Source organism: Rhinolophus ferrumequinum, chromosome 9, assembly GCF_004115265.2.
Source record: "Rhinolophus ferrumequinum isolate MPI-CBG mRhiFer1 chromosome 9, mRhiFer1_v1.p, whole genome shotgun sequence".
Lineage (NCBI taxonomy): Eukaryota > Metazoa > Chordata > Mammalia > Chiroptera > Rhinolophidae > Rhinolophus > Rhinolophus ferrumequinum.
Genome location: NC_046292.1, coordinates 64,974,894 through 64,998,586, shown reverse-complemented (window position 1 = coordinate 64,998,586; position 23,693 = coordinate 64,974,894). Strand labels below are relative to the sequence as shown.

The 23,693-nt window shown below is 37.8% G+C and overlaps 1 protein-coding gene across 1 annotated transcript in view; it reads right to left on the bottom strand.

The window, feature by feature from the left end:
* Positions 1–2,311: 2,311 nt before the first annotated feature.
* The window catches only part of CLCA2 (chloride channel accessory 2), a 39,886-nt gene continuing 18,504 nt past the window's right edge, over positions 2,312–23,693 (bottom strand). The window contains 9 exon segments of the mRNA XM_033114308.1: positions 2,312–2,742; positions 2,744–3,149; positions 8,521–8,754; positions 11,854–12,024; positions 14,949–15,219; positions 17,519–17,743; positions 19,027–19,133; positions 20,103–20,280; positions 21,342–21,572. Coding sequence (XP_032970199.1) covers positions 2,709–2,742; positions 2,744–3,149; positions 8,521–8,754; positions 11,854–12,024; positions 14,949–15,219; positions 17,519–17,743; positions 19,027–19,133; positions 20,103–20,280; positions 21,342–21,572 — 1,857 coding nt within the window. The 3' untranslated portion in view covers positions 2,312–2,708.

The window sequence follows — 23,693 nt, the reverse complement described above, 5'->3', positions numbered from 1 at the left end:
GGGGAAAACTGATTAAATTTGGATCTCCCCTTTTTTCAAAGGTCATATCTCCTCCAGTTTCTCGTACCTGCTTTTGTTGGTGTTCAGTGCCTTCAAAGAGTGTGTTTTATATTTTTTTCCAAGAATTATAACTGTTATCAGCAAAAGGATTAGTTTGATTTATGAGCAAGTCTGCCATTAGTGCAATTGGATTTGTCACATTAAGTTTTAAATGAATGATATATTCAGGGATCAACTCTTCTAAGAAAAATTACATTATAGCAGAAGGCAGTCAAAAGCAAATAAAATAATTTTTTGCTAGACTTACTGGTACTAACATGCAGGTGGAAATGTACTTTTGGAGCTGTCAACAGTGCATGTATAAACAGCAGTCTGCTCAGTGTATAGACTATATCAACTTACCCCCTAAAAATCTCCTATCTTCCTCCCATTGAAATTAACCTTCTTTTTCTCTAAACCAATATCTTCCCACATTTACCATATAATTCTTCTGCTGTCTGATGCTTCACTTCCTCACTACTAAGTATTGTTTACCCAATGCATTCGATGAGATCACCCTTTCTACCCTGCTTTGATATATTTCAATTTGTCACGTAGCATTCTCTATCTTAGTTTGCCTCATCCAGTTCACTGATTCTTAGACATAAGTCCATTTTTTCAATCCTGCACCTACAAGATGGCGGGGGCGGGGGGGTGTTGCAGGAAACCCAGTTCCTTAAAGCTAGTTCTATTCTCCCGCTAATTGATCTTGAAAGAGTTAAATATTTCTAGAAATATTTCTAGGCATAATCCCTGGCGTCTTCCTGCACCTTCTTAGGCAGGAGTGAAGGAGCAGTATGAGTACCTGGCTGTACTCCTATGTAATAGCTCTGTCATTAACCAACACAGTGCTTTGGATTACTCAGGACTCCATTTTCCTATTTGTACAATGAGGAGAACATTTGAGAACTTAAAACCTACAAAACCCCATTTCACTAATTTACCAGCCTATTGAAACTACAGAGAAGAAAACCCCAGGTTAGCAGGTGTAATGGCTTTAGAGGGAGGAGAGACTGCTTGGCAAGTGGGTACTTGAAACCCCCATCTGTGAAAATTTAGGCACTATGGGACTTGGAAGGTAATAAGCCAGACCTGAGATGTAGTATGAACTGCAAGGAGGCAGCCTTGGTAGAGAGATTTGCTGGTTGTTTTTCTCCCCAGTATTTCTCTGAGTCTCTTCCTCAAGGCTTCACCCTGTCTCTCTTTTTCTTATTGTCCCAATTCCTCACAACTGCCTCCTCACCTCCCCAAAACTTAATCTAATTTTCACTCTTAATCGGTTCTGGTTGTAAAGTGGATCTATTCCACATTATTGTTTGTATTTACCCAATAAAGTTTTAAGTTCATCAGTATACAAAGCTAATGATTCTATTGCTCAATAACCTTTTTTTTTAAGAGAAAAAAATTAGATGAAAGATGATTTTTATTTCCTTGTGACCTATGTTTCCCCACCCCTGTAGGTAAATAATCCTTGATTGAGAAAGGAGTCCTAGAGTTTTATTTAAACAAAAACAGAATCAATTAATCATTTCCCAAAGTCACTCTCTACCCCATGACCTCTTCTTTGGTTGAAATTGAATGAAACTATATAGCCTATATATGTATGATTAATAAAATAAGTTTAGAACTATGTCTTTCATTCTTACCGCCTTATGAGAGCTATAACCATTTCACTGAATAACACCCAAGACAATAACTTGGAAAACTGCTTTGATGAAAGTAGAAACTTATAAATAATAAATTCAATAGACCTCTGTTACAAAACTTGCGTCAGGGGACAAGGATAATACTTGAGTTTTAAGGTTAACTTTTACAGTGAACAAAGATCTCTTTGAGCAATAGCAGTGGGCTTTGATCTGTAGTATCTTTAACAAAACAGCTAGAGGTAAAGAATTTTAAATAGGGGCTTCATATATAAAATGCAGCTTGATCTTTAGTCATAAACAAGCATTCTGAACATATAAGGAGAATGAAAACTTAATCAAAATAACTGAACAATTGCTTCAGATGGACAGTTATACTGTCATGTTTTCCCGAAAATAAGACCTAGATGAACAATCAGTTCTAATGTGTCTTTTGGAGCAAAAATTAATATAAGATCCGGTCTTATTTTACTATAATACAAGACCGGGTGTTATAACATAACATAACATAACATAACATAACATAACATAACATAACATACATAACATAACACCAGGTCTTATATAACATAATATAATATAAGACCGGGTCTTATATTAATTTTTGCTCCACAAGTCGCATTAGAGCTTAATGTCCGGCTAGGTCTTGTTTTGGGGGAAACACGGTATATCATTGAGACATAACCTCCTTTTCTCTCCTTGGGACTATTTTTGCCCTGCATTAAACAAACTTTTCTTGACTCTTTGATTCAACTTTGACCTTGCCTTTTTTGCCTTTAAAGACATTACTCTGGAGAATAATTTTTATTATTTTGTTCATAGCCTGAGCTTAAGGGTTTCCTACTTTCCCCCCAAAATGAGTGTTACAAAAGAATTTTTGTCTTTTTACCATGTAAAAATCTGATTTGCAAAAATTCAAAGCATTTTTAACAGTTTTGATGTTAATTTGTGTTTATTGGTATGTTTTTGTAAAGTGCACAGGGTATGGGTATTGTATCTAAGGAGGAAGGTGCTCTCTGCTTTTATTCATAGTAATTTTGTTCCATTCTGTTTTCTGTCTTCTCTTTTTCCTGTTTAAAATACAATGTGTTACAACTATAATGAGGCAAATCATTCCTATCAAACCCATTGCTGTTAAAACTCCTTTCAATATAACATAATCTCTGGCAAACACAGGCGCAGAATTATGGGGAATCAACAGCGATGCCTGGGCAATGTTTGATACTGCAGATTTTAAGGAGTTCTTATCCATGGCTCGTATTGCCACATAAATTCTGTGGCTTTCCTGTGTCTCTGCATCAGGTTGATGTTCACGTCCGTTTATGAAAAGCTTTGGTGAGAATGTAAATGTCTCCTTGGTGCCAGCTTGTTGAGGATTTAGCTGTGATGTATTCACTAAAATGGCACTGTTAAAGTCCTTTTGAATATTCTGTAGATTTTTACTTATTCTGATTTCATAGCTGTTAGCTGAAATAAAAAATATATATATAAATGGGAAGGTTAAGTCACTTTGAGTAAGTTTTCTAATTTATTATAATAAGAATAGCAACAAAAAATATCTAGGAATAAACCTAACGAGAAATATGCACATGAACAAAACTTTAATAACACTGTGTAAGAACTCATATTAAAACCTAAGCAAAAAGAAAGACTTTATGTTTTTTTGAAGAATAAAATTCAGCATAGTAAAGCTGTTTCCCCCTTATTTTGTTAATTTTATCTGATTCTATTAAAAGTGCCTCTAGTTTCTATTTTAACAAGCTTATTGTAAAGTTTAAATGGTAAATAAATAATTAATATTGCCCATATAAAATCTACAAAATAGCATTGTAGACAGACTCACTCTATCAGATATAAAAACACTGTAATGCTTTAATAACTAAAAAACAGTAGTACTAGTACATGAATAGACATGTCAAAAAATAGGCGAAAATTCATTTAGGAATTTAGTATGTAATAGGGATTGAATTCAAACTAATAGAGGAAAATACAAATTTCTTGATAATGGTGTTTTGACATTTAGGTTAAAAGGATAAACTCCGAAGTGGTCGAAAAGTTTAATGTAAAAAATAAAAATATTAAGTATTTAGTAGGAGACAATAAATGAATTCCAGTATAATCTCAAAATGGGAAAGGTTCTTCTAATTAAGACTCAAAATTCAGAAGCCATAACAAAAAATTGATAAATTTATAAAACTTCTACATGGGAACAAAACCTCCTCAGCAAAATATAAACATAAATGTTAAGTGGCAAAAATATTTGTAACTTATATCAAAGCAAAGTTTAGTTCTGGTAATAACTGAGTGGCTTCTATTGAACTAACTTTCCAGCAGACAACATGTATAAACGCTGAAGAAAGAAAGGAAGGAAGGAAGGAGGGAGGGAGGGAGGGAGGGAGGGAGGGAGGGAGGGAGGGAAGGAAGGAAGGAAGGAAGGAAGGACAAACAAAAAACCCAAAAAACTATTGAAGCACTGGACTCAAATAAAAAATAGACAGAAACCAGAGGAGATACAACCCTTACAAGAAGGGAACCAGACTGGGAATGATTTATATTTATATAGCTTTTCTTCTGAGGGCACTTACCACTCCAGTACACATAGCTGGCACTGATACAAAAACCTACTATCTTATTGATCTGAAAAGTCAGAGAACTTCTGATTTCTGTGGGTTTCCCACAGTGGTTGAAAGTGGAAGGAGCCGGTGAGAGACAGGCCCAAAATATGTGTATTAACTTCTCTCAAATCATTTGAAGACCTCTGAGTTATGCATGTTTGGGTGAAACATTGGGTTCAAGGGAAAAACAACAGCTACATGGCTAAAAACTGAACAGTTTTATGCTAATGCCCTCCACAGGGGAGAGATAGATTTTGGAGTATGAATCTTGCCAAGAGGAGGTTGATAAATACCTTAAGATGTCCATTGAAACACTAGAAAATCCACATCTTAGGAAAAAGATTGTGTCCCAGAATTAAGGGATATTCCCTAGAATTAAGAGCAAAACTGAAATAGACAAACTCTAGCCAAAAGTAAAATCCAGCCTCCTCAAATTCAAGGTGATCTAAGGTATCTATTAGAAAAATTTTAAAACTCTTCGGGGACCTATAATAGATTCTATAATAGATTCTATAATTTGCTACCATATGTCCAATATATAATAGAAACAATCACTAGCCATGTAAAGAAACAGAAAATGTGATGTATGGTCATGAAAAATATCAGCAAATATAACAGTCACAAGTGACTGAGATTTTTAATTAAAAGACAAGGACTTTAAAACAACCATGATGGATGTGTTATAGGTTCTACAGGAAAAGTTGGATATAGTGAATGAAGAGATGCAACATTTGAGGAGAGGTGTGGAAACTTTTAAAAGAAGAAATGGAAATCCTAGAATTGAAAAAAATAAAAAACTATGATGAAAAATTCATTTGAGAGGATTAAGAGCAGATTGGACACAACAGAAGCTGACTCTGGGTGGTGAACACACAGTGTGATTTATGGATGATGTGATACAGAATTGCACACCTGAAATCTATGTAATTTTACTAACAATTGTCACCCCAATAAATTAAAAAAAAAAAGTAAACTTTAAAACAGTTTTGTGAAAATCATCTAAACTGAGGGCACTCAGAAAAAAAAAATAAAAAATAAAAATAATCTCAATGATTTTTGAGATCCACTGACATATCCATTTAATGTGTGTATAATATAATATGATATATGATATAATGTAATATTCAGGAAGGAAAGAAATTTCAAGGATAATATTTGGAACTATGGCTGTGTAAGAACACGATGGAGATGTCCGAGGAAGCAGTGCAAAAGTGAGGGTGTTAGGCAGGTAGGGAAGATCGCCCAAGCAGGGAAGAAGGTCTAAGAGTGGTGCTTTTTGTGGTCTGGCCCCCTCCAAAGGCTCTGCCCACGCCCCTGTCCTCTCTTCTGCCCCCACCCACACTGGCCTCCACCTCCTTTGAATACCTGTGGCTCCCAAAGCCTGAATCATAAAAATGATACTGTGTTCTATGTAAAATGGCTTTTTGACCATTTTGTGCCTTTTTTCTCTCAGTACAGGATTGTGTGTTCTTGGAGTGCAATGACCATCTTAAATTACATTTGTGTAATGTTTAGTACTGTGCTGGGCATATAGTTGACTAGTAAATAATATATTTTCACTTTAGTTTCTGGAGAAAACACAAAGGAAATTAACTTTATAGCAGACATACAGATCAAGCTTGGTACTCAGATTTAGCAATTATTTTACCCCAGACTTTTAATGAAAACCCAAGGAAGTCACCCATTTCCATAATGCCTAGTCTATGTACATGTGACTCTTGAAGGATGCAGGGGTTGGGGGCACTGACTCGGCACAGGAGAAAATCCACGTATCACTGTTGATTCCCCCCAAACTTAACTATAGTTGGCCCTTCACAGTCCCGGTTTCAACCAACCACAGATGGAAAACCGTATTTGCAATCAGCAGTTGGGAATCTGAAGTTAGGACACCTCGAATAGGAATGTGAAAATACTGGTTTTGATCTATGGTTGGTTGAATCTGGGATGCAAAATGCGGATATGAAGGGCCAACTATGTTTATTGAAAAAAACATCTGTGTATAAGTGGACCACACAGTTCAAACCTGTCTCGCTCAAGGGTTAACTTTATGTTCCCAAACATAACGGTGATCTGGTAATGTTTTCTTTATCCCATGCAATTGCTCATCTTTTCTAGGATATTGTATATGGTGAATAGTTAGTACCTGGATGTATACTGATCTGTGTATGCATATGTGCAATGTTCATATATTGCTAACAAGGACTTTAAGAATACATAGTCACATTTTTAATAATTGTAAGTGTAGAGACATACCCCCATTGTTTTTAACTCTGGCCATTGAGATGAAGATAACACCTTCCTAGACAACAATTTGTGGGGGGAAAAGAGTCCATGAAAGCACACGTTTATGAGTTAAACAGGTACCTTCTTGTTAGTTGGTCTACTCATAGCTAGCTGTCCAATGTTACCATTGCTGAGTCATCAAATCAGTTATGGGTGAGTAATCTCAGCAAATTAAAACACATCCACCATCCCCCCCATATATCTTTTGTGGTCTGAGGTTTTAACATTATAACAAGCTTGATCTGCGTCAATCATCCTGCTCATCAGTGAGGTCTCTCTGTTAGAGGGAAGGTCTCTCTATTCCTTTCTAATGTCCTTTATGATATCAGTTCTGTGCTAAACCTGTTTGGTTACATTTATTCTTTTCAAGCCATTAATAACCACTAATTCCACACATTTGCTTTGTTTCTACTCTAGTTGTTGGCGTAGTTGAAACTATTGGGACTCTTGAAAAAAATGCTTTCTGGTAGTAATGGGAGTCTGAGCTTCTGTTTGTCTCTTTAATACACTGCTATGCTTCTGAGGCAGTGAGGAAAAAGGGAAAGTACTAGATTTCAGGCACAACCCTTACCTTCAAATAGAGATGGGAGTGTGTGTGGCTCCTTACTCTAAACAGGAAGCTAGAAAAGTCTCTGGAGATGCAAACCAGTAGCTCAGGAAACTTACTAGGGACACTTTCTCTTCCCTTTCTGATTTCATATATGTCATCTTATTTCTTCTATACAATATCTTATGAAGTACATAGTTTTTGTCCTGTTTTTCATGTAGGAAAACTGAGGCCAGTGGAATTTAAGCAATCTGCCAAAGATCAAACAGCTGAACTTAAAGCTAGAGTGGGAACGATTATTTTCCTGATGTTTAAGTCACAGCTGTTTCCATTATACAAGTGACATATCCATCCCAGTTTTAATTGTTTCACGTCTACAACCTTTAAATTAGGAGAATTCTTAATTTGGAATGTAAAGTATTTCACTTCTCTGGCAAGAAGAGAGATTTTGATAAAGGAATTGGAGGACAAAGCTTCAAAATTGTTTCTTGGCAGCACAGAATTATTTGTAACGGAGATCCCTTCCAACAATGTAGAGAACAAAGAGAGAATTGTGAGCCAAATAAAGATGCCCCACGTTGGAAAGAAGCAAGACTGGTAAAGGCCCAAGGTGGTCTCTATATTGATGGATATTGAAAAAAAATCAACTCTCGATAGAGAAGGTTGTTTCCTATAGGATTCTCAATCAGAGGCATCAGGAAATAAAACGTTTAATGTGTAATCAATGATAACCATGTTTTGGTGATGGCAAAGATGTTGGAAAGGTTATTGTTTGAGAAGAGTTATTCTATTGAATAGCTATGGGGATCAAGATAGAAGGTACGGGGAAGCCTGAAGCTGGAAGGTTAAGGAGGAACTTCATCAATGTTCACCCAAGCAAGGGTAAGAAAGCCCCGAATAAGGAAACTGGTCCCAGCCTCCCTGACAAAAATGATGGCCAGAAATGGGAGAGGAAAATGAGCCAAGTTTTACATGACTTATGAAAATTATTTCCTTAAACTTGAATTATAAATATGAATAAATAAATATTCACTATCCAATCTTCAGAAAACGAATCCCCTCCCATATTTGGAAGTCCATGCTCTGTAATGCAGAGTTCATTTCTATTGGTAAGATCCCCATTCCATGTGGTATTTCTGTTTCCAATCAAGATTTCTGTTTGACTAGTGCTGGTCAGGTTACCAGGGCCTCTTCAACCCTGGGGGAGCTGAGACGCTCTCATTCATAGACTCCATGATATAAAGTCTTATCAGCAGCTCAAAGCTTTTCATGACAACCCTGTGAAGCTTTGTTAGCTCTACATTGCAAAGCTATTTTTCTTCAGTGAACCCCTGGGATAGTTATTAGAAATGCTGCCTTGTAGAAAAATAGGTAATGAAACCAAGAAACCTACCCCGGCCCTGGTCAAAGTCTTCTCCAGGTGCTGTCCAAGATAAAGTCACCTCCTCTTCCACTTTTACAGCTTCCAGGTCAATAATTTTGGATGGTGGAAACACATCAGGATGGGGGCCAGCTGGAACTCCCAGCACGGAAAAGGAACCCCCTGAGCTGATTCGGCTAAAGCCCCACTTTTGCTCCTCCTCATTCCTGCCCATTGGCTTTCTGGGGGCATTCATTTGAATGTTACCTGGGACACCAAAGAAAAGAATCGCCAAAACAACAAATTACAATTTCCTGAATAGCTTGTTTTTTAACAAATTATTGAGAGATATAGTAAAACCATTTTTTCTTTACTACATCTTAAGAATAACAGTTTATTGATTCAACAGTTCATTCATTCATCCATCCATCCATTCATTCAATAAGTATTTTGGAGGCATATGCTGCTCCAGTAATCACGGACAAAGCAGTACGCCTTATAGAATTGACAGTCGCATTAATAAACTTACATCTACAAGTTGTGATAAACAGAAGGAAAAAAGGCAGGAAGCTATGAAAGAAAATAACATAGGTACATAATTTAGGGTGTTACCATGGAAGTTACATTTAACAGTTTCCTAAACTTTGAGTAGGAATCAGTTAGGTAAAGAGTAGAGGTGAGAATATCCCAGGCAGAGGGAAGAGGTTGTGTAAAAACACTGAGGTGCAGAAGAGCTTTGCAAGTTAGTAAAACTTAATTAGAGCAAGGAGAGTAGTTTGAGCTAAGACAGGAGAGAAGTTCATGCAGGACCTCGTGGGCCCTTGTAGTGGTATCAGAGCGTAATCTTCCGTTCTGTCAGAAGGAGGGCAGTGATGGGATCACATTTGCTCTCTAACAGGCCACTCTGGCTGCTCTCGGTGGAGAATGGATTCAGACCTCAAGACGAGGCCACTGATACAACCGTTGCAACTCTCCAGATGAGAAAAGATGGGAGCTTGGCCTGGGTGATAGCAGTTGGAAAGGAGGCAAGTATTAGGCAGTTTGAGATGTATTTTGGAGATAAAATCAGCAAATGCTGGTGGTAGATTTGAATATGGACTAGCACAGGAGAGAAAATTGATGAACAACAACAACAACAACAAAATAGCTCCCAGCTTTTTAAAATAAGCAACTTGGGAGGAGAAGCAGGCTAAAGTGGAAGATACTAAAAACGTAAGTTACGAAGTTTGTGATTCGTGTAAAACATCTACTTGAAGATGTCAAGGAGATAGGTATTGATTTAATCTCAAAAGTGGGTTTTACCTGGATTTAATAATTTCAAAGTTATACATTTGAAAGTTATAGTCATACAGATATATTATTAAGGTCATGGATTAATGAGATTAACCAATGAGAATTTCAACTATAATGATAAATTACATTTATTGATTGCCTGGCTCACTATGTGCCAGGCACTTTTCTAAATATCTTAAGTGTATTAGGTATTTAATTTTCCCAGTAGTGCTTTGAGGAAGGTACAATTATTACCCCTATTTTTACAGATGAGGAAACTGAAGTACACAAGAAACTAAGAAACTTGCCCAAAGTCACACAGCTAGTAAATGGAGGAACTAGGTTTCCCACCCAGGCAGTGTGGCTCCAAACGGTCGCGTGAGAAGGTTAGGAATGAGCTCTGAGAATTGGCAACAACAGAAAAAAAGGAGCTGGAAAAAGAGACTGACAAAAAAAGTTTCAGAGCATCAGAGGTGATCAGGAGAGCGTGATATGGAAACCAGGAAATTACAGAGAAGAAATCAATCTGCTGTGTCAGATACTGCTAAGGTAAAATGAGGACTGAAATGTGTCCTTTGGATTTTACCTCGGGGAGGTCACTGGTGACTATGGCCAGGGCTATTCCTGTGGAGTGATTCGGATGGAAGTCAGATTGCAGTGAACAGAGTAGTAAATCGGAAGTGAGAAAATACAGTCAGCAGGTTTGGATACATTTCAAGGAACCAGATGACAGGGACTAGAAAAGTGGACAGTAGATGAAGGGGGGCCAACAAAAAATATTTTAATATGGGAAGTAATAAATCATGCTTGAATGCTGCCCAGAAGGATCAGTAAGCACAGGAACATATAAGGCAGAGCCCTCAAGACCCTTGGATGAGCAGGCTGGATGGTATCCAGAGCAAATCCAATGGAGACACTGGCCTTTGAGGAGGAGAGAAAAAGAGTAAATAATGCTGTGCCTGGAGATTTGATGTTTTGGAAATAGAGCCGCTCCCATTTTTCAATGAAATGTGTGCTCAAGGCCATCACGTGAGCTGATAAAGGAAATGTTATGTATAGTAGGCATACCTAGGGAAATCTGACTTTTCCTTTCTGTGCTATTAAGGACCTGTATGAAGTACACAGATTACTTTTCTAACCTCAGTGCATACTAGATGCTGATATTTTCATCCTTCAAATTCACAGGTTTTGAAAAGATGCTTAGACCAGTCAGTAGCCTGCAAACTCCTCGAGTGGAATTGAACCTTATTCTGCCTGGTATCCCAAGTTCCTAGGACTAAGCCTGACACCTAGTAGGCTTTCAAAAATGTTTGATGTATAAATGAAAGAGGGATTATCTATTTAGGCATGAAGTATTATATCTAGATACAAAATCACTAGTTGTAGTTACTAAAATACATGAAAAGTATGAAGATTCGGCAGTTTTGCAAATAAGAATGCTTAGAAATGTTTTTAAAAGCCATAAGATGATTTAAAAGACTGTAGCATTATTTCTGCTTGTCTGTTATACTTGAACCACTGCTTCCAATCTGGAACTATAATAATGGTGTTTAAAAGATGTGTCTTCTATTTATCTGGCACTTTTATCTTGAAAGAAGACAGAACATCTTCAGGAAGCACTCAGTTCTCTGTAATATCCAACCTCATATTTTTTTAGGAACTCATTTCCTGTGTGGATTGTTTGGGCTATTTGCTTCCTTCTTTTAACTGCTAACCACTATTTCCCCCTTTCTCTTGCCTAAATCTCTGTAGAGGAAATGCAGGAGCTAGAACTGGAAAAATTCAATAAAGCTCTTTATCTGTTAGTAATTCTGATAGAATAGTCACAAGAAAGAGGTCAAAATGATTACTGAAATGAAGGTAGGAGAAATCTGTAGGAATTACCTATAGTCTTTCTGTTATCTGCAACCATGAAGTTTTAAGGACTGAAGAGATAGTCAACAAATTATGCATTGACTTAAGTAGAAAGAAGTTTGAAGTTCCATCTCTTTCACTTCTCTCTTCCCCTCTCTCTCAAACACACACACACACACTCATCAGTGATATATATACATTGAATGATGTTATTCAGATAACAGTGCTAATGACTCTTACCATTTGCTATGTAACCTGGTATGTACATAGCATGACTCCCTGGAATATAGTGGGCTAAGGCGCTTACGCTGGGAGAATGATTGACATGCACTTTCAAGCTATATCTACCATTTACAGCAAAGGAGAAAAAATACCTCGAGTAAATTCCATCATTTTTTATAACGTCAGCACCTGTATATATATATAAAAAAACTTAATGTCAATACTTGTCATCACAGTTGACTACTAATATTTAATTAAATCATTAAAAAACACGATTCACTCCCCTTTTAGCATTTTAGCATATGCTGTCATGGTCATCACAATTTTTGATATTATCAGGTGATTAAAAATCCAGTGGCTCCATAATTTCTCCCTATGGCTCCTTAACCTATGAAAAATTATTTTGTAATGGTGAATGAGTTGTACCTACTTCAGTGCTAAGAAAGCATTTAACAATCACCTTTAGAGCTCTCCTTTCTATCACTGAAAATAATAGTAGTTTCTCATAGAAACCAAGAACATTCTTAAGCTTGTTTATAGTCATAGATCCTTTTAAGATAAAAGCTATTCTGTCCCTAGGAAATAAATATATGTGCATATATACATATTTTCACATAATTTCCAGGGGTGTATGAGTAGCCAGAAGCCCTGATTCAAAACCCAAAAAACTCCTGATTGGAAAAAAAAAAAATCTTTGGTAGTTGATAAGATAGTGTGAAGTGTGAAATCATTTAATTTCCTCCAAGGGTACATGGAACCGTTATTCTAGCTTAGAAGGGGCTCAGTGACTTGGAGGTGGACGGCCTTTGGTTCCATCTACTGTGCCTTGCTTCAGAAGGCATTGTTAAAGCTTGGCCACTGTTCGACTTCTTTCTTTTTGTATTGAACCTTAGAGAGCAGTTCAGTTCCAAACCAAGTCCATGCCTGAATGGCAGGAAGGCCTAGATTCCTAGGCCTCAGGGAGGTACAGCTTAGCCCAAGTGCAGATCACATGCACTGTTGAAGTGCAGATGGCCACATGGGGCAGGCAGCTTGTCCTGTTCTGGAATCAACTCCGTTCACATACTGCTCGTCCAGCCCTGTTCTCTAGCATCTTTTCGTCACTAAAGTAAATGCTCTGGAGTCCCCACTGCAGAGGCAGGGCTGCTCCTTAACATGAGAAAAGGGACTAGATTTAATTAAAATAAAAAGTGCTAAGGAACTTATGATCAGAGTAGATTTAGAAATTGTTTTCATGTACTGGAAAGAAATCAAGTCTTGGTTTTTAGTAGCTTAATGATTCATAAGATCTATCTCTGTTGAGATATGGTAAAGAAAAATCTCCTTATGCCACAATTACCACCGCCACCTCTTTTAATCACTGAATCGGAAAGATATGACAAAGAACCCTGGCTTGAGTGTCAGGGGACTTGGTTTTAAGGTCTGGATCTGCCACTTAGCTGTAAAACGATCTCTCTGAGCCTAAGTTTTCTCATCTATAAAATGGGGATAACATCTCACAGGTTTGTTGTGATGATTAGCAAACGTGTAGGAGAAAGTGTATTTTAAATTACAAAGCATTTCACATGTATAAATTTTATTGTTGTTCCTTAGTTTTATTTAGCAGGTAAGTATTTCTTCAAATATAAAAATAAGTGTTAGACAATACATGCGTGCTAAGTATTGGGGGGAAAATCTAAATTTACACTTTGATGCCTAAACAATCTTTTCATTATTTGTTTTTCATTAGGGTATAAATTTAGACATCAAATAAATAAAATCAATCCAGGGAATAAATATAAAAGCCTGTTGAGCCTATTCAAGTGATCTTTCCTAAGATAGTTGTATCTGCTCTCCTGTAGGCCTGCCCACAGGCTGGGGCAAAGGAGGAACATTCTGCAAAGTGCATTTCTGGACTATGTACAAAAAAATGAAAGGTGTGGCCATGGAGAAGCAATCAGAATATGAGAAGTTCATTTGGACCCATCCCAATAGACAAAACAAGGGGCCTTCTTTGGTATCCTGCTGAGGTGGACTGGAACTAAAATCTTTTAAATAAACCTTTGTTTCATAAATATCATACAAGATTGCCATGGCAAGATAGTCATAGGTTGCCAAACCTAAGACTCTCGAAAAAATTTGTCTTTGAAACAACAGAGGGAAGGAATATGATTTTATTAGTAGATCAAACACATGGGGCTGCTAATGCCGGGGTTGAGGTCCATTGTCATTCTGAGAATTTAGTGTAGGAAAAAAAACACAGCAGGAAAGATAAAACAACTAAGGAATTTGTTTTTAAAAGTTAAAAAGGTTGGTCAGAAAGAGCCCAGGTGCTGTTCTTTGCCAAGCTTGATTCTGTGCTATCTGTGACGTATGATTAGGAAGTTCTGAGCTCTCTATGTGCAAAATGAGTACTTTGAAGTAGGGTTTTGTTCTGTTTTGCTTTATTTTCCCAGTGGTAGGAAACTCTCTATCCCAATTCCACTACTCTTGATGATTTGATCTTCTTGTGACCAAATCACATATGTGAAAGGCACTGGCTATGCCCATGCCCTCTGATCAACACAGCTACTTGGCAAAAGAATAGTCTACGGTCTACTCATAGGTCACAAGTTCAATTTCCAATTTTCACAGGCGGGTTCAAGGAGAAAAAATGCATTTACTGTCATTGCATCCCCATTTTTGGTTTTTCATTTGCTACTTTAATTGTTCGATCTAATTATTTTAGTGACTAGTAAAGCTGGTAAATCTTAGTGGAATATGGGCATGTCACAAGGACTTGTTCCAGTGTGACCTTACTGAGTGAGTGTGGCCAGTGTCACTGGACAAGTGTCACTGGCTTGAAACCAAGACCCAGGTGTCAAACAACTTCCTCTCACCATTTTGCTCACAAACAGCCCCTCGGAGGAGTCTCATGGAGACTCTTTCCCCAAGTTCATATTTTCTTACCTTGTGCAGATGCAACCCATAACTACTTAGCATGTCTGTGATTCCATGAGCATTTGAGAATCTCATAAGATTGGATGAGGAAAAAAACTTGTTTTGAAAGAATTTAAAAGATAAGCTTAATATCGATACTGCCGCATCACAACAGCTCTTGAGAACATGAAAAATGACATCACATTCTCCGTTACCTGCTCCATCATCAAAAAGTTTCAGCGTAACAGGATCTTCTGTCTCTGGCTCAATCGTAGCAGTTACAGTGGCATTGAGAATGGGAGAGAACCCCTTTCTCACATTTGCAAAGATCATCATGGGATGGGGAAAATGGGTGCTGCCTCCTTGCACAAAAGCTTCCACAGTAGCAGGAGGCACGTCTGAGCGGGAGGCACACGAGATCACTGTCACTTTCAGGGCTTGCAGAGAATGGTGGGTATTGTTCAGTGTGTAAGTCCAGAGCCCGGGCTGCAAAACAGAGGCTTTTTGTTCTGTCAAGTGTGAAGAAAAAGGTCAACGCTTCATTTTAAAGCTAAATCTAAGCTCGTAGGGTTTTTTTGTTCCTGTTCTGTTGATGTTGCATTTTCTAGAATACTACAAAAGAATGTCAGGAATAGCAATAATTGGTTAAGTGATTAGTAAATTCATAGCACAGCCTACTTATATTGTTAGGTGCCTCTCTAGGGAATTATACCTGGAATTTCTCTGTGGGGAAAGGCATATCTTGAGTCTCATTTTAGACGATAATGCAAACAGTGTTTCAGAGCTTCAAAGTACTTTGCAAATATTAATCTGAGCCCCTTCACCGAAAAGGAGGTACAACATTTGTATTCCTTTCATATAACGAAGAAATTTATAGCAAATTCAGTGGACAATTATGATTTATGTGGATAAACTGGACTAAAAGGCAACAGTATTTTTCCTTCCCTCCACCCCACCCCCACCAATGCCCAGAAATACCAAGCAACAAAGCACACATACACTATTAGGGGCCAAGAAAGGGAACACTATTTTTTTAATAGGTCAGGATTCCACCATGTCTATGTTGAGTAATTTATAGAGATATTGTGAAGTGCCATTCACTTTTGCCTGTCTAGGCTGCCTGGGGGAAATCTGCAAAAGAATATCTGAAAGAAAACAAGCTTAAACGACAATGTAGTAGAAATTTGTTCTTTTGATTAAACTGTACATATATACTCCTTTTTCCCTTATTCTTGCTGCTGTTCCTTCTAAAATCCTGGAAGTAGCAGGAGGAACACAATCGAGTAAGAGGAAGAAGGGAGAAAACAAAGGGTTAAGGTGGGACTTAGTATGGAAAGTTAAGATACCACCACACCTTACCCAGCCTTCTGAGCTGGGGTTCATATGCTTTACCATTTTCCAGTGAAGTCACAGTTCAGGCATCAAGATTATTTTAATTAATTAATTAATTATTGTAATCATAACCTTAGTAATAGATACATGGCAGGAACCCACATCAGAAACTTGTCTTGGGCATATAATAAATGTTTTCATACAGGGCATCTAATTCAGGCTAAGGGGTTGGGCAAAGGCAGCAAGAAATAGATAAAGTGTTCCTGGCTCTTGTGCACATGTGTGAAAAGAACACAATGACTTTGGAGAAAAGTTAAGTAGGTTAAGCATGGGGTGTTTGGGAGAAGGGTTAAACATAAGCGTGGGCAGAAGCCAGAACATGAAGGGCTTGGTATAGAAGAGTAACCACATGAGTTGTATCCTGAGACCACCAAAGAATTTTGAATGGGAGACAGGTTTGCTCCATTTGTGCTTCAGAAGGATCGCCTGACAGGCGAGCAGTGGATGGGAAGGACGCTGGCGCAGAGTCCGGGAGGCTGAGCAGAGGGTGTCAGCAATGCTCTGGGGAGGGAGGACCACGGGTGCTGAGGAGGGACTGCGCCCCTTCAGTGCAAGAGCCTATCCGCTCGATTCCCCGCCCCGCTCAGAACCCTTAGCGGTTCCCTTACCTCTGGTGTGCAGGCTGCGATTCCCTTTTCTGCCATTCACAGCCCTTGGTGACTGGCTTCCTGTTTGTCTGTCCCGCCTCATCACCCCTCCACTTTCCTTCCCCTACATCTCCACTTTACATGCTGCTCGCTAGTTCATCTGTATTGAACTACTCGTAGTTCAATGAAGAACCATGTTCTTTCTCTCTGAGCCTTTCTTTCTATTGCTGTTCACTCTGCCCAGAATGTCATTCACACCTACGTGCCCTTTATCCTCCATATTTCCATTTTAATGTTTTCATTTCCAGGAAGCGTTCTCTTTCCCACCTCCCAACTCCCCCGTCTGCGCATCCTTCCTTTATGCTCTGAGGACCCTGTTCTTATACTTATCGTGGCATTTTATTATAAGGCCCCTAGAAGAAGACCCAGCACATAGTAAGTGCTCAAAAACATACGTGTTGCATATATTCATATTATAAATTCTAACTAGATTTTTTTCTAAGCGTATAGATAAGTGTGTCTTTATGGATTTTGTAAAGAAGGAAGTAAGCAGAAAGAAATTATGTTTACTCCATAAATACTAATTTCCATGTGAGAAGCCTTTCGTATTCATTATTTAAAGTTTTGAACATACCTTAGTTGTTCCCCTTAAATTTTTAACATTCACAAAAAGCCCTCATAAATTGAAAGTAAATTAATATATCAGAATAGGATTTCCTTTACACAATGTATTTAATTATGGGACTCAACTGAAAGTCACCTACGTGACTAAATGTTGTCATTATGAACAAACTCACGACACCTACCTTAGCCGTTCCTGGAATCCAGAGGCGAGCCGTCCGCAAAGCTTTATTGATGATGAAATTATTTGTGTTGTATTTTCTTCCATTAGGATCAAATAGTACAATCTCAGGGGGACCGCTGGTCTGCCATGTGACTAGAAAGGCAGTGTCATTGCCCACGCTGTTATCCACAGTCACCGTGTTTTTCAGTTGATGGTGAGGTTTAACATTCTCACCCGTGCTTTCAAGCTGTTCAAGAGAATATATGTGTGAAATTTTCTAGAGTATACGTAATCATTATATCTGTTTCTTTACTCTTTTGGAGCAAAAATTAATATAAGACCTTGTCTTATTTTACTATAATATAGGACCGGGTATAATATAATATAATATAATATAATATAATATAATATAATATAATATATGATACCAGGTCTTATATTAGTTTTTGCTCCAAAAGATGCATTAGAGCTGATGGTCCGGCTAGGTCTTATTTTCGGGGAAACACGGTACTATATCACATTCTGTGCTGGCCTCTGAGCTGTTGTAGGGGATTAGATATAATTTCTGACCACAGTCTAGTGGGGCTAAAGAATAAAAACAAGTTTGAGAACATAAGGCTAATTTGAGCCATATGAATAATAGTTTGTTAATTTTTTCTTTTACTTTTTAAAACATTTGTTCTTATTTCATATTATTAAAGAGGAAATCACAGGGTGGAAAGATTATTCAGAAAAGCCCATTGTAGTCTAATCTGTAATATATGTTGTCATTTATAATTCACCTTTTTTCATATCTAATGATGGAATTGTGGTTGTTGCCTTTACTGCGTACATATAATGTACATGATACATATTTTCTAAGAATAACAAGTGCTCATTGTTCACATGAAGCCATTAACTTGGCAGGTTCTCTTACCATCTGTGAGGAAACAGCAGATGAAATTTGGTTATGTTCAAAATATTTTTACAGTACTTAGAAAGAAATAAAAATTTGGCCCCTTTAAAAAATGGCCCCTTTAAAAAATGGCTTGATAAGCTTTCTCTAAAGCTTTTGTAAGCAAATTTAAGTAAATTGTGGTAGAGATATTTAGGAGTTTTTAGAATCCAATTAAATAGTTGATACTTTTTATATGAGAAAGGAGATTCAGAGAAAGTTTTGAAGAAACAAAAGTAAAATGGATTCTGATTGATGGAAAGTTATTATGGGACTAAAACTAAATACACAGTTTCTTATTTTTCTTCTGGGCCCTACCCCCAGTGCACTGCCACTCCACCCCATTTTGAGCCACGAGGAAGGAGCAACCTCTGCTTATAGACCTTGAAAAGCTGAAGTAGCAATTACAGAAAATGACTTCTATGGCTGAGAAGTACAAACATCAGGTGAAAATAAAGCCTGGCTCTGATGATGTCCAGAAGCTCAATATATATTCAAATAAGATGAATGAGGCAGTGAACACAACTTACGAATTTTTCTTGCTTCCTTTCCCCTCCTGACCCCAACTGTAAGTATAACACTGAGAAAATTCTGACCTGAATATGCTGTCGAAAAATATCTCCAGTTCCAGAGGAAATTCTACTGAAAGCATCAATCATGCTGTTGGAGTTTGATTTATCTGGAACAAAGAACTTTAAGCCCCCTGAAATACATGAGTGGGATGTTAGCTATTAAAATTTATAAAATAAAACAAAAAATAAAATTTAGGCCTTTCCAACAACCTTTCTTTGCATAAGAGGGTTAGTTTGGGGGGAGTAGGAGCTGTGCTTGACTTGCTTTGCCTGACACCCTATGCAACCATGTGGTGAGCAGCATGAAGGGGGTGGTTTTGTCTGTTCTATTCACAGCTGTAATGTCAGAGCCTAGAACTCTACTCTTTCCATGGTAGGAACTCAATAGATACCGGGGGTGCCAAAAACATGTATGCACATGACTGTATTCATCTGTGTTATCGGGGTATATTGAGTATTAACAATTTTAATACAGTTTTTTCCTTTCCTAAAATGTGCGTACATTTGTTTTGGCACCCTCTGTATTTATTGGCTAGTTTTGTAATGAAGTTAATTCCTAGATAATCTAGGTTAATTGCTATCTCCATTGCTATATATTTACATTTACGTTCTGAAAATGCAATTTTCAAAAAATACTAAAACCTGACTTTCAGTTTCAAATCAGCATACCCATTTTTATTGACTATAAAGAATATAAGATAAAATTATCGTACCTCATTTAGAACAAAAATATATGTATTTTACAATATTGTAAGTGCTCTTATCATAGAAGTTAGTGCATTTAATATTAAACGTATTTTTTAGCTCCATGATTATACATGCTCAGGCTGGTTTAACAAACAAATTATAAAAATAATATTTTCATTGGATGTATATAATTGGCACCTTCTAAATAAAATGTAAAAAAGTCAGCAAAATTTAGGTAAATTTTAGCAATGATTTTTGTGAGTTTTTTTCTTAGGAAAATGGCTTCTTTTTTTTTTTTTTTTTTCAATTCAGCCATGTATTCTGCTGACATAATCTGGCTTTCACGGTTATGCTTTGAATATTCAACTAGAAAGGAAACGCTCTAAAATATATGTTTTAAAAAATGTGTTTACCTGTAAGATGTGATAATTCCTCCAGGTTTGGGGCTGCAGATGAACCCAGAGCAATGGTATGAATGGTTGAACCACTGCTAAGCACAGGGAGTAAGCAGTTGCTGATATGCCCATCATTTCCACTGGTCACTAATATCATCACAGAGCCATAGGCTTTTCCATTCAGTTTTTCAACCACCTGAACACAGTCATTTGGAAGGACGTGTAAGTCAAATCGTCTTATTGAGCAGAAAAATCCACTCTCATTCCAAATCCCCCGCCAGTGGGGCATATGCCTCTTTGAGGTCCTCTGCAGCTCCCTGAGATCCAGGCCATCCCCATGGGGTCCACACCTCATCCCATCACAGTACCTGTCATCTTATACCATTGCCGGTTTGCTTGTGGACAGGGATGCTTTCTGTTCCAATCACCATGATATGCCCCTAGTTTAGAATAGTGTCCATCATGGAGGATATGAAAGAAGATTATTGTGTGGGATCTGGCCTCTGGGATCCAGTGAGTGACTAATAAGGGGCCCTAGAAAAGTGGTTCTCAACTGTGACTACACGTTAGAATCAGATGAGGAGCTTTAAAAATTTTAGTGGCTAGGCCATATCCCAGATCAACGAAATCAGACTCTTTGGGGTTGAGACTAAGGCATCCAGGTTTTTTAATCACCTGAAAATTCCCACGTATCCCAGGTTGAGAAACACTTGCCTATGGGCAGCAACAATTGCAATTGATGTGTTTTGCTTGCTACCAGATGTTTGAGTCATGGCTGCATCCCAGATGTTAAGTCCAAACTTATGCTAATTTAAAAGAATTCTGTCATTCCTGAAACATACCTCTAGCCTTAATTGAGTCTCCTATACTTGAGGTCTAGTCTGATTATAGGCAGGAGCCAGACATGCTGATTTTGACTGGAAAATCCAAGGGTAAAAATGGCCATGTGTGGGATAGTCTCAGCATTGCAGAGACAGTGTCAGAAAGTGTCCAGATGATGCTGAAGTCCCCCAATCTGGGCCATTGTTTTCATGCATTTATGCATTCCTTCAACAAGCAGTTATTAAGCAACGATTACATGTCAGGTACTTTTTAGGCACATAGTTCCTGACCTTAAAGATAACCCATCATTCCTCTCCTCCAGTTGAAGCTGCTATGACCCCCCTGTAACAGATGGCTCCCAATCCGAAGCAACTAGATACAAAATGAGGGAAAGGAAAGTGATGGTGATTTGAGGCTTTGGGTGCTCTACTGTACCTCAAATCCTTTCTTCAGCCCTGAGCAGACGCTGGTTTCTGCTTCAGCTGACACAGTGGCAGGCAAATATGAAACCAGCAACTTTCGGTCATCATCATTGTTAACTTGATGTAGCTGGGCTCTGATTGCTCCTTTGCTGTTAAAACTGGCAATTCCCACAAAGGTATGAATTTCAACAATCTGCATCAAGTAAAATTCCACTGCTTGTTGCAGTCGAAGGAGTCTGCCAGCCTATGTCCCGAAAAGGAAAAAAGAAAGGTAACAACATTTGATTGGTAGACAAAAGTAAGCTAACAAGCAAATATTTCTGCTAATTCTTAAGAGATGTTGAATTACAATTTTTGTTAGTTGTAGAGAGTGTCACCGTGCTAGAAGATTGTTCAATGAACTGCAGGCTCAAAAAATGAATACTTTTCTGGGAGGAGGGAGTGGTTTGGAATTCTGTCCCCAACAAGTTCTTCGGAATTACCACTCTCTAAGAACACATACTCATATCCCCGCTAGTTCTTTCCTACTCAGAATTCAAATGTCCATAGAACCAATTGAGACTAGATTTGTAGCTGCTTTCTTCAGTCTGGGCAAGAGGAAACATTGCAAAGAGAACTTCTGGTAAAGAGTAGCAGTTATTATATAATGGTCATCTTAGGCTGGGTTCTTTATCTGTGAAGGGATACTAATATATTTCTTATTAAAATGGAATTGTTGTGAGGATCAACTGAGATATGTGTATGACAGTACAGGTATATCTTGAAGTACTAACCATGTATAAAGTAATATTAGTGACCCGGTTTGATGCTGCTGCTGAACTCACTACAACCACTTGTTTTGAAGGCTGTGGAGCAGCAAGCTGAGCTTCAGTGACTGCCTGTTCAGTGATAACTTTGGTCTCTATCTACAACCCAGGCATCTCCCTTAACATCTGGACCTGCATGTCACACTGCTTAAGAAATTCACGTATTTAATGTCCCACAGGTATCCCAACCTCTACACACTTTGAATCCATTGCCTTCCTTTCCAACTATTATTTTTGTCTTACAATGTTGAGAGGTAAATTAGTAGAGTGAATCAAACAAGGACTTTGAATCTTGCCTTCAACTTTTGCTAATTATGTGACTAGAGAGAAATTACTTATATTTTTTTAGCTTCAGTTTTCTATCTGCAAAATGGTTACATAGTAAACACGTAGTAAATGTCGTGTTTCCCTGAAAATAAGACCTAGATGGACAATCAGCACTAATGCGTCTTTTGGAGCAAAAATTAATATAAGACCTGGTCTTATTTTATTATAATATGAGCCTGGGTATAATATAATTAACATAATATAATATAATATAATATAATATAATATAATATAATATAATATAATATACACTGGGTCTTATATTAATTTTTGCTCCAAAAGATGCATTAGAGCTGATTGTCTGGCTGGGTCTGATTTCCGGGGAAACACGGTAGTAGCTGTTACTAACACCACAGTCATCAAGTCTCCATTCTCAATCATGGCCTCTACTCCCAATTAGTTAAGCCAGAAACTTGCAACTCTCATTATTCCTGTGTTACCAGCCCCCATATCCTCGAACAGGTCCTTTCAACTCAAAGTCTTCAGTTTCTCTTAAATTCATACCATCTCTCCATCTTTGCCATTTCCTTACAGCCACCCAATACTAGTTATAACCATACCCGTTGATGCACTTTCCCTGAATGAATCTTTCTAATTTTGCCTCTCAGTCACTGCACATACTCTTCCCTACCCTGGAAAGTCCTTCCTTCACACCCCTTACCTCATCTAACCTTCTCATCCTTCAAGATTCAACTCCAAGTTCATCTTCAGTCACTTCTACAGCACTAGATGCTGCCTCACATCTCTGTGGAGCGTTGTCACACTGTATTGTATTTATTCACACATGTGTCACATGTGTGTCATGTCTCCCTCATTAGATTATGAGCATTTCAAACAGAGACCCTAGTCTGTCATTTCTGTATCCCCCGAGCCAGCACAGTATTGTCACCTGATAAGTAAATGAATGGCCGTGATGATTCAGGGACAATATTATCAAGAAAAAGGAGGGAAGTTGGCTTTGCCATGAGTTTGTTATGTTAGGCTTATTTTTCTTCTGCTTCTCTCAGGTCTTCACTCAAGTACAGCTATGTTTCCTTTCATTCAATTGTTCTTACGCAACAGAGGCAGCTAGCTGATAGAAATTACCCTGAGACCATATCTGAGAAGATCATTCCCTAATCAACTGCAGGTAGGCAAGATTACAAAATTACCTGGAAGCTGAGTGTATCAGTGGTGTTACTAATACTTCAGAGATAAGCCAAGAAAGGCAAATTTTCCAGGACTACTGATCC